The following is a 12130-nucleotide window of genomic DNA, read 5'->3' as shown; positions in this document are numbered from 1 at the left end:
AATTCCTTTACTCAACCTCAAGGTTATGTAGAAATGGAAATGGTCAATTTACTATTTAACTGCTAACTTATTTTTGTCCTTACATTTTTCTTATTCTAATCTTCCAACAAAATTCGATTATCTCACTTTTTCTACTTAAAATCCTTCAGGATGAGCAGACTTAGAGAGGTTATTTATTGTAGAAATTAAAAAATATTTTTCTATGAATCTGAATTTTTGAAATAGACACATTTATTATTTTAAATAATTTGGATTAGAGTATATATGTTGTTTCAGAATTTACCTTGTTTTCTAATAAATAAGCTGTGAACATTTTCCTGGTCCTTAAATATTCTTCAAAAGTATGATTTTTTTTAAATGGTAGGGTGCTATGGAATGTCATTTTTCTGTGATTAAATAATGTTGTGACCATCCTGTAAATATACCTCGCAGACTGTTTTCCTGAAGAGGAGTCTTAGGACTGAAATGCTGGGGCTGGAGGGCCTGAATGTTTTGGGAAATGATTTTCAAATGGTTCTCCAGAATGGTTTACCAAGTTTCTCTCTCTCCAGCAGTGCACGAGTGTGCCTTTTTTCTCCACCGTATCATCTAATCTAGAGACTATTGCTGTTCTTTCTTTGCCAACTTGAGGGATGAGAATTTTTATCTTGTCTTCATTTGCATTTCTTTGACATTGAACACTTGAAATTCTTATTTCCACTTGAAATTTTTATTTCTTATTTTCCCTCTCATGTCTTCACACCCACTATGCTCCCTCCTCCATTGTTGGCACCCAATATTGTGCAGGTAATAAGTAAGCAAAGAGAAGTGTCCCAGTTGATCACTAGACAGACTTGTCCATGGTGTGTGTTTGCATCTCTGTGTGTGTGTGTGTGTGTGTGTGGTGTGTGAAATAAGTGAGGTGAAGCTGGGAGTCCAGGAGGCTCACCTGAGAATGTGAACTGTAATACAGTCACTAGATGAACCTTTATCCATCATTCGCTGCTGACAAGGCCTGTCCTTAGAGACACAGTCTGCTTTGGTTTGGAGTCCTGCTACTGAGGGGCTGGAAGTCGTAGCTTAGCTGCTGGGCATCTGCATGGCATGCGTGTCCTGGGTTGGATCCCCAGTACCAACAGAAAAATAAAACAACAACCAACAAGCCAAAACACAAAACAAAGCTGAAGGGCTAGCTCAGTGGTAGAGCTCTTGCCTAACAAGTGTGAGGCCCTGGGATCCATCTCCAGTACTGCCCCAAACAATCAAACAAAGCAAACAAACAACCAAACAACCACCCCTCACCCCGACCAATGACAAGGGCTATAGCAACAGCTGCTGCTCAAAGTGTAGTCTGGGGCCCAGCACATCAGTCCCCTGGAGGCCTGTGGGAGGTGGGATTTCAGGCACCACAGATTCCACATACTTTAATTCCTGGGCTTTTCATAGCCCTGGTAAAATGAAAGAAGACTGGAGCCTCTGGTCTGAAGCCTCATCTTCCGGGACGTTTGTATGCCATTTCAGCCTGACTTTCATGCGAGTGCTTCTGATACTAGGTAGCACACAAGGTGAGTGTGCTTTGGAGTCAGCCCCTTGCCCTGCCCACACCCCCAATCAGTCACAATAATATCTCAGAGAAGCTAACGCGTAATGTCACCATGTCAGAAACTGTTAACTACACTTCTACAGGTGTCACACATGGGTTGCTTTTCCTGAATTGTGAACTCCTTTAGGTTCTTCTCCCCCATCTTGTCCTTCTTGTGTTTTCTTGCTCACTCAGGCAGTTTCAAAGCAGCCCTGCCCTCTCCCTGCAAACCTGCCTCATGGACCCCCACCTTTTGCATGGGTGGCCTGTGGAAAGCCAGGGAAATCCCCTCCACCGGGTTCCTATCATCTTTGCACACAGGAGACCATGACTAAAGTGAGAAGTGCTCCATAAGGCGAGGATGAATAATCTGTGGCAAAGATGCCAGTGAAACCATCCCCAGGAGGCTCCCACTCCGCGCTCTAATTCTTAAATCCTTGGACTCATAAATGAAAATCTGAGCCTACTCCTGTCTTGAGGGAGAATTATCTAGAGCAGCTGAAAAACACCTCCCTGGGCTCTCTCTGTCCTACTCTTCCTGCTCATGGTCCTGCTCTCTGCCAGGTGTGCGGGGTCTTTGATGGATGGCTTCTCTCCTTCTCCTTTGTCCTTTTCATCCCCCTCATCCTCTCTGGCAGGGGTGGAGTAGGTCTGCAGAAGCAGCGCACTTCTGTGGGGCAGCCCCAGCCATGACATCCTGAGAAAGGACCCTGCCTTGCAGCAGGCTGATTCATGGCCATGACCTACCCTGGCCTTGTTTTTTGCTCATTTTCCTCCTAAAAACAAACTTGCACCACACAGCATGTTTTTTGAGTTACCAGAATGGATGATACCATGTGTGACTACTCTGTTTTGCTGAGTGGAGCCTCTCCTTCTTGGAAGCTGCTGAGGCTTCCTGGAGGAGCAGGGTTCTCACTCCTGACTAATCCTCTAGAGGCACAGAGCAGAGCTCCACTGGGGCCATTTCCTGGATGTGAGCTTCCCTCACTGTTTCTGCCTGGCCTTACCTTCTGTCAGCTGGGCTTGCTGCTGAATGATCTCATCTATCAGACTCTGCATGGACAGATGTTCCCTCGATGGTGGGCCTCTGTCTTACCATGGTGTTGTCATTCACCTGAGTAGGGTTCAGAAGGAAGCAGTTTCTTATGTGATGGCAGGAAAAGCACACCCAACCCTCTGGGCAGTGTCACCATCTGTAGCCACAATGAGAACCTGTGAGACCCTGTGATGCATTTCTCTCAGTCACATGCAATTGCAGGGCAACCAGGGACCTCCAAGATTGGTGGAAACACTCTTCCTCTGGGTCAAGACCCTCATTACTCAATGTGACTTCCATAGCAGAATGGGAGCAATGAAAGAACAAAACCCTGTTCTCCCTTGACCCTGGAGGAAGTCCACTGATGTCAAAGAGAGGCTCTTGTCATCAAGGAACTCTCAACTTGCTTGTTTGAATAATAATAAAGAAAATATCAGCAGGACACAGGGCTCAGCAAATGGCAATAGAAAATCCCTTTGATGAGGGCAATGAGGGAGGACTTCTCAGAATTTTGGAATGGCATGCCTATAGATGGCAGACATTTCAGACAATGAGGCAGACAGGATATCATTTCTGGGGCTGGGACTCTGCTTGGCATGTTAGTGTTTAGGAAAATCGTGGTGCCAGGAGCACATGTAGACTAGGGAGGAGGGATTCAGTTTTGGAGAGGCGTAAGAGAATGGGGCCTCAGAGCACTGGTCTCAGCATTGGGCCCATGTGGCCTTTCAGAATGAGGCAATTTGGCTTTCCCTTTGTTGGAGTTCTTTGAAATAAGCTGAAATACAGATACTTCTCTGCTTTTAGGAAAAGAAAGGGATGAGATGGTGCTTTTCCCTTTTGCATAAAATAAGCATGCCAAAGCTGTGGATTCCTGAAAGATCTCAGATTGTTTTTTCTTGCCTAATAATTGACTTTTACAACTCCTGGAGTAGAGAACGCTCTTCTCTTCATTCTGGTGCCAGGAGCACTGTAGATGCATCACTCTTCCTATCTGGTCTTATCAGGGAACTCCATTCAGACAAAACCAACTGACAGAAGGTGTCAGGAGGGAAGGCGATGATCTGGTAGAGAATTAGGAGTTCCACTGGCAGTTCCGCTAGAGCAGTGGCCAGGTGGGAGCAGCTCCTAGATGGACCATCCTACTTCCTATTTTTATGACATTCTCTTCAAGCACAGATTCTTTTTCTACTAGTTACATACCTAGTGGGGAAACCAAGGACAAAAAGGAAACAGAGATGGCCTGAGGGGAGTCTTCAGTGAATCATCTTCTTGTTACCATCTCCCACTTTGCTCACAGTCCTGGCTTCAGGATAACAAACTCCCTCTGCCTCTGGGTCTCCTAGAAGTAACTACTGACTCTTGTATATCACAAAAGACCCTGTGGGGCCACCCCAAAATTCTACCAAATATTCATTGAGGCAGCCTGTCAACTTAGGCTCTGGCTAACAGGAAGATGTGAACTGTTGTGCCCACCACTCTGTTTTCTTCTCCAAAATATTTTTGGAGAAATATGTACATATGGATGTAAATTTGTGCATTTTTAAAAGATTCAGATCCCAGTTATCTTCCAGTAGTGATGTACAAATTTATTAATGCTACATGTCACTTTTTTAGTTTCCAAATAACAACAGCTAAACATTTTTGGTTTAGTATTTGAAATATTTTAGTGCAGTAAAAAGGACATTTAATTTTTGATCAAATAAAATTAGTTTTGGTCCTGTCTCTGTCACTTGCTAGATGTGACTGTGAGTCACTTGCTCAGTTTTTGGTCTTTAAGGGAAGATACTGAAATCCAGCTCATAGATTTGTGGTACAGTTTAATAGGATTGTTACATGATCAGTGGTTGGAGCATAGTAGACATCCAAAGGGAGACAGTTTGAATCTCTATTTTTTTCTTGGCATAAGCAGCAGTTCTCCTGAGTGCAAAGAAAGACCATAAGAAGTGGAAAGAAGCAAGGTTACTCCCATATAGAAGCCACACCTTGCGATTTCTCCATTTGACATTGTATGTGAACCTCTACTATGACAGTCACACTTCAGTAGAGGTTTTCATAATCAGTCTGGAAGAATATATTCCAATTTTAGAAGAGGACTTTTTCCTTGAGGAAAGTTGACTCTATATTTCCAAATGCTGGTAATTAAAAATAGTAGAGAACTGGATACAAATGATTTTTGTGGAGGACACATATGAGTGTATTATTCTTTTAAGATACCCATGGTCTCTAAATGTGATTTCTGGAGCTGGGGGCAGTAATACAATAGAAGAGATATGCTCACTTTATTTACTTTCTTTTTCTTCTAAACTCAGTTTAAATACAAGATAAGGTGTTAAAACAAGTTTAAATTTAATGAACGTTGACATATAACAGAAGGTAGTTGTAAGCAAGAGATGAAAAAATTATTCTTAAAATTTTAAGATGATGTGGTCCGAATGTTTGGCTTCAACACCATCACCATCTTTTAAGTTACATCATTTGATCTGATTTTTCTAACGATGAGCTATCATAGTTCAGTGTGGTGTTGAGTGATTTCATAAATCATATTCATGATCTGTTTGTTCCCTCTGTTCTTCCCAAGAATGTGGCTTTGATGAATAAACAAGTTATAATGTGCTTGCTTCCATCACATGTACATCCAAAGTTATAAAATCGCAATGTTACACAAGCTCAGAGTTGCACCGTGGAGATGGTGCTGGCTTAAATGAAGTTGGTCTGTCAGCCCTCATAGTACTAGACTGAGAAGTCAGAGAAGTCTCCCGAATGAGGTGATTCTGTAACTTCCCTTTTAAACATATTTTGTCTTGTTTCTGTTTAATGAGGTAGAGAAAGCATGCCTTGGGGTCCTTCTCAGGATATGTGGGGGCTGTGCAGCTGCAGCTGCTGTGACCCTAGCTTGTGGTTAAAGGGTACTGAAAAGCAGGTGTTGGATGGATGCATTTTGTGCCCAGGTATGATTGGTCACTGCTCACAAGTAGATGTCTTATTAAAGTCAAAACCCAGAGTGGAGGCAATATTTACCCTTTTTAAAATCACAGGAAAATCAGATCATCAGAAAAGCAGCCACATCTACTTTAGTCAGAGGGAAAAGGAGACCTCTGGCAGCTTGCATCTGCTTTCCTGTTTAGTCCTGCAGTGCTGGAAATGGCTCAGACTGGCTCACCAGAGCCAATTGTGTGTTTCTCTCTCCAGCCCCATGTCTATGACATCATGTGGTAACTTGAAATTGGCCATTGTGGGAGTAATTTACACCACAGAAATTGGCAAATGTGGCAAATTTGCAACTCAATGGTGAATTTTATAGTTTCCTTTGAGGAAAGTAAGTAGAAATAATTATTTTATTGATAATTAAATAGAAGTTTTTAAGTAAATTAAAGTGCTCAAAATGGTAACTAGATGCCTGGCAGATAATCAAGTCAATTATCTGGTAATTTATATGCCAAATGTAGTAATTTATACCCCAATTCATACACATACCTGTAAATGTAACATATATAAATTGGACTACCCAATTCTTTTCCTAAAAACCAGCATATAGCTGACAAATTAGTACCTCTCTGGTACTTATTTTAAATAATGTAGCACACTCATTCACAAGTCAGCAGACACACATAATTAAGGCTCTGTAGTACTTATAAAAATATATGAACCAAGAAGAAAATATGAATCAGGAAACTAAGTATCCATCTGAGCAGGCTTGCCTTACTTTTTGAAAATCTACCTAACACAAGAATTTTCAAAGCAATATTTTTAAGCTTCTTTAACAAATCTAGTCATAAAAACAGTAAAACCCAAACCCAAACGGGAGCATCTCCATCACATTATACGTAGCTTCTCATCATCAGTTCTACCAAGTATCGTTGTTTGAATCACTGGGTCGGTTAGGAGCTGTCTTTGGAAAAAATAATTTTTATCTTTTAATTCACATGTAATTTACTTTGGGATAAGAACAGATATTCTGTTATTTATAAAAATACAGCTACTGCCATCAGAATGGGAAGCATCCTACTTGTAAATCGAGACCATCCATAGATGAGTAGTATTGGCTTGGACTATATAAAAGATCAAGGATAAATAAAATTCTTGTTCAACAGTCTGGGGAAGAAGGACTCTTGCTACTATTGCTGGGCACATGAATCTAAGGATAGTTGATTTCTCCCGTTGTTTATTCATCAGATTAACAAACATTTATTATATATTTCCATGTCAGCGTATATTGCCTTCATTATCTTACAAATTCAAACCCCTGAGACTATAAGAAGAGGCCCCCCAGAAGACAGGGTGGGTTAATCAGCCACTGGTTGCTGGGAGCACTCAAGGTCTCCAGATTGCCTCTGGTTCCCTTGTGCCCATGGCTCTGACACATTGGACCATACTATTGGACCATACTCTCTTCCTGCCAACATAGCAGTGATTGGGTATCCGCAGGTATTCCTGCCTTTGTTCATTCAAATAGACTTAACAGTCCTGTGCCTGCTCTGAGCAAGGTGGTGAGGCAGTGAATGGCAGGGATCTTCATTTATCTGGGAAGTTCAGCTTGTGGTTATAGTGGGTGGGCAGTTTTGGGTATAGAACAGTCATTCTCATAATCAACTCCATGATTTTTTCAGCTGGGACTGATACCATTTTGCTTTATCTGGGAAACATTTGTTCCCTGGGATTGATAACCAAATGCCAAATGTTTTCTTTGATATAAGGAGGCTGGTTCTTAATGGGATAGGGAGAGGGAGCATGGGAGGAGTAGATGAACTCTAGATAGGGCAGAGGGGTTGGAAGGGAAGGGAGGGGGCATGGGGTTATTAATGATGGTGCAATGTGATGATCATTATTATCCAAAGTACAGGTATGAAGACATGAATTGGTGTGAATATACTATGTGTACAACCAGAGATATGAAAAATTGTGCTTTATATGTATAATAAAAATTTTAATGCATTCCACTGTCATATATAAATAAAAAATCCATAAATTTAAAAAAATTATTTTTGCCCATTGAGAGGTACTGCAAGAAATAGCAGGCTAGGAACAATGTTATGTATAGTCTTTGACAGACTCCTTGAGTCACCAACTCCTTATTTTCTCTATGAGAATTATCATTTTAATGTTCAATAGAGAAAAAAAGACTTTTGGAGGGGACAGGAGATTACTGTTGTTTGCAAAATCAGGGACTGTCCACAAGACTTCTGAGGATTTGGAAAGGAGTTAGGATCAGTAAGGGAAGGCCAGGACTCAGAGTCCAGACACATGAAGAGTGTTCCTGATGAAGTGCTAAAGGATGGTTGTCATTTGCATTGGATACCCATTTTTCAGCTTCCATTTGGTTATTTAAAAATACCAGAATGGGCCAAACTGGGTGGATTCTCAAATCAGATTCCTTCTGATAATGGAAGCTGGCAGATGGTCTAATTTGGGATATGGACCAGCACTCCACGTGGGGAAACTGTATCACTCACTTTTTTTCCATTAAAACTCTATATTCTGGCCATTTACATGGGTTTTCTTCTCCTTTTCTCCATCTCCCTTTGTATCTGGTATGTCTCCCTTTGATTCTTCTTTCCCAGGCGTGTTTGATAACTGCACCCACACAGTCAATGATAAGGGATGGGCCCTGGGGATCCGCACAGGGAAGGACAAGGGAAGGCAAGACGCTCGCTTCTTCTTCTCCCTCCGCACTGATCGTGTGAAGAAAGCCACCATCGTGACTGGCCACAGCCGCTACCAACCAGGTACATGGACACATGTGGCAGCCACTTACGACGGACAGCGCATGGCCCTGTATGTGGATGGCACCCGGGTGGCTAGTAGTCTAGACCAGTCTGGACCCCTGAACAGCCCCTTCATAGCTTCTTGCCGCTCCCTGCTCCTGGGGGGAGACAGCTCTGATGACGGGCACTATTTCCGTGGACACCTGGGCACTCTGGTCTTCTGGGCAACTGCCCTGGCACAAAGTCGCCTTCAACACAGTCCACAGCATCCCAGTGGGGTGGAGGAGTTGACCACCCTAATCCTGACGGCCAGTTTTGATCCTCTGAAGGAACAGTGGGTCCCCTTTAGGGATGAGAAATATCCCCGCCTGGAGGTTCTCCAGGGCCACCAGCCAGAGCCTGAGCTCATGTCACCGTTGCAGCCCCCACTCTGTGGGCAAACTGTGTGTGACAATGTGGAACTGATCTCCCAGTACAACAGACACTGGCCCCTTCGGGGAGAGAAGGTGATCCGCTATCAGGTGGTGAACATCTGTGATGATGAAGGTGGGCATCCCATTGTGAGCGAGGAGCAGATCCGCAGGCAGCACGAGGCGCTGACTGAGGCCTTCAGTCGCTACAACATCAGCTGGCAGCTGAGCATCCACCAGGTCCACAACTCCACCCTGCGCCACCGGGCTGTGCTTGTGAACTGTGAGCCCAGCAAGATTGGCAACGACCATTGTGACCCTGAGTGTGAGCACCCGCTCACCGGCTATGATGGAGGTGACTGCCGCCTACAGGGCCGCTGCTATTCCTGGAACCGCAGGGACGGGCTCTGTCACGTGGAATGCAACAACATGCTGAACGACTTTGATGATGGGGACTGCTGTGACCCCGAGGTGACTGATGTACGCAAGACCTGCTTCGACCCCGACTCACCCCACAGGTAAGGAAGTGGGCTTGGGTGTCCTCTGTATGGTGGGCGTTTCCAACATTGTTCTGCCCTTTGGCTTCACACTTTTTTTTTTTGGTACTGGGGATTAAACCCAGGGGCACTTTACCACTGAGCCATGTCCCAGCATTTTTCTTTTTCTTTTTTGAGACAGGGTATGGATAAGTTGTTTAGGGTCTCACTAAGCCACTCTTTCATACTTTATTGTGCTTTTAGGAAGGACTAGGTGTCATGTTAGGCAATTAGCGCCACAGAAGACAAGGGACAGTCTTCACAGAACTCAGGATCTGTGGAGCAGACAACTGTGTAGCATGTACCTGAGGCACAGGGGAGTGGAAGGACTCGCTCTACCTGACCAGGCCAGGATCTCAAGGAGAACAAACACGGCAGGTCATGATAGCAACCAGTCAATGCACTCCCTTAGGCGGTTCTTCCTGTGGTCACAGGGTCTTACCAAAGTCAGACAAATCCACGGAAACATCTCACAACTGCTTGGTCTTTGGTGAAGTTTGAGCAGTTCAGTGCATTCATGGGCACAAGCGTACTTTACACCTGGCCTCAGGTTCCCAAAGTCTTCTACTGTTCCCTGGTAATTTCCATTTGCCATGTGGCATCTACAGGGATCTTTTGTAGAGGGAAAATCAGATCCTGTAATTCCCCTTCTGACTTTTTCCTCACTGCACTTAATACCTAAATCCTCCTCTGGCTCACAGATCCTGCTGCGATCGGGCCCTTTCTACATGGCCAGCTTCTTCCTCTCTATCACTTTCTTTGCCCACATGGCACAGCCTTGCTGGCTGTTCTGTTCTGTTCTGTTTAATAGATGAATCTTCTTCCCACCCCCAAGGCTTTACCTTGACTATTCTTTTTGGAATTCTCTTTTCCTTGATCTTCCCTTGATGGGTTCTCTCTCATCATTCTAATATCTACCTGATCTACCTTCTACCTCCTGGGGTAGCCTTTCCCAACCCCCCAGTCTAAAGCAGCTATCCAATCATTTTTTTTTGTGGGGGGGGGGGTTACCAGGGATTGAACTCAGGGGCACTTGATCACTGAGCCACAATCCCAGTCCTATTTTGTATTTTACTTAGAGACAGGTCCTCACTGAGTTGCTTATCATCTAATTTTAACCACCTGCCCAACACCACTTCAGATGTTTTTTCTATGCAATCATGTGTTTTTCTGTCTTTCCCGTTTGGATTGCTGATTCCATGAGAACAGGGGCCTTGTCTGTATTGTCTCTATGTTCCCAGTGCCTTGAACAGCCACCAATGTGGAATTATTTGTCTCATGTTTATTTTGATGAATGAATGCATCAGATTTATCTTCTGTTCTGAGACAGAAATAGATAAAAAGCTTCTCATTTGGTGTCTGATCCAGAGGCAGGGGGGTGGGTGTTGGAGAGAGGTTGGAAAGGAGGGAGTTAGGCAGTAAACCTGTTAATCTGTCTATGTGGACAAGGTGTCTCTAGTACAACTGGTACCTTTGTTGGAATTATGAAAAGGAACACCTAAGCTAAAGTGTAAGGCTGGCAGGTGGCAGGAGGACTGGCTCACAGCTCCCAGGGCCTGGCTGGCTGCCTTTCTGTTGGACGTGATTTGTTCAGTAGTTCATGGTGTCTGTATCCACGGGCAGTCCTCCTGCTGTCAGTTAATATTAACAGACTGGCCTGTGGCTCAGGCACATGGTGTTGAGGACAGAGTGTAAGATTTGGAATCAAGGAACACAGTTAAATCCTAGAGCCCTTGCTACTGAACTGGTATGCAAGTTACAAAGGCACTTTTTGAAATTCAGGAGAGTTGCCTGCAAAATGGGGGTGACTACAGTCATACTTTGTATTGCTATTTATCTTAAGTTGTTTTGTGAATCAAATGAAATAAAGCACAGGGAAGTTTTACCTCTAAAATTTTCAAAATTTTCATTAGTTAGTATTGTTAGAACTGACAGATGGAAAGTCTTTGGTTACATAATAATAATGCATAGGGAATTGATTACATTACAGAAATAGTTGCTTAAGAAAATTCTCTTTGGGTTTGGGTTTTAGATTTTGATAATCTTGAGCATAAGTTAAACCTCACCAATAGCAGTGGTTGACAAGTCTTAGGATCCCCAGGGAGATAGGAAAATTGGGCCTGTTCCCAGTTTTCCCCCAGCTCATTATAACAACCCACTGCTGTCCACCACTATAAGGAAACACCTGAGATAATCCCCTTCTAAGGAGAAAAGGTTTGCTTTGACTCATTGTTCTGGAGGTTACAGTCCAAGATTAGGTGGCCTTATCACTTGGGGCCCCCTACAAAGAAGCATATCATTGAAGGAGTGTGTGCCTGAGCAAACTGCTCACCTCATGAAGCAGTAACCAACAAAGGAAGAAGAAGAGACCAGGGTCTCACAATCCCCTCTGAGGGCATACCTGCAATGGCCCCCAGACCTTCCACTAGGCCCTGCCTTCAAAGGTTCCACCACATCCCAATAGCACCACCCTTGGGATCAAGCCTTTAACACAAGGACCTCTGGGGACACCCATCCAGACTACAGCAGTCTTTCAGGGTACACAGACATCATTTTCCTCAGGGTGGCCCTTTCCCTCTGCATTGTCCTTATCTGAGTGTTTACAATTCACTCCCCTCACTGCCTCTGAGTTGCCATGAGGGCTCGTCCCATTCTATCTGTAAAGCCAGAAGGCTTGTGAACATTTCTTCATATAGACTTTATTATCCTGACACAGAATATCTGCTTTGTGGAATTAAAGAAAATATATGATTTATTTTTGGTGGTACTGGGAATTGATTGAACCCAGGACCTTGCACATGTTAAGCATATGCTGTACCACTGAGCTATACTCCCAGTCCTAAATATTTATGTTTTGAGTGTTAAAAATATTAATAAATGCTTAT

At 43.6% G+C, this 12130-nt stretch overlaps 1 protein-coding gene across 1 annotated transcript in view; it reads left to right on the top strand.

Moving 5' to 3' along the window:
• Pappa2 (pappalysin 2) overlaps positions 1-12130 on the top strand; it is a 251429-nt gene that overhangs the window by 20118 nt on the left and 219181 nt on the right. The window contains exon 3 of the mRNA XM_046430234.2: positions 8156-9227. Coding sequence (XP_046286190.1) covers positions 8156-9227 — 1072 coding nt within the window. The remainder of the gene's footprint in view (positions 1-8155; positions 9228-12130) is intronic.

This window comes from Marmota monax, unplaced genomic scaffold (genome assembly GCF_021218885.2).
Source record: "Marmota monax isolate L192 unplaced genomic scaffold, Marmota_monax_Labrador192_F-V1.1 WCK01_AAM20220418_F8-fsc00055, whole genome shotgun sequence".
NCBI classification, from domain to species: Eukaryota; Metazoa; Chordata; class Mammalia; order Rodentia; family Sciuridae; genus Marmota; species Marmota monax.
The sequence above is the reverse complement of the archived record's forward strand: the minus strand, read 5'-3'. Positions and strand labels throughout refer to the sequence as shown.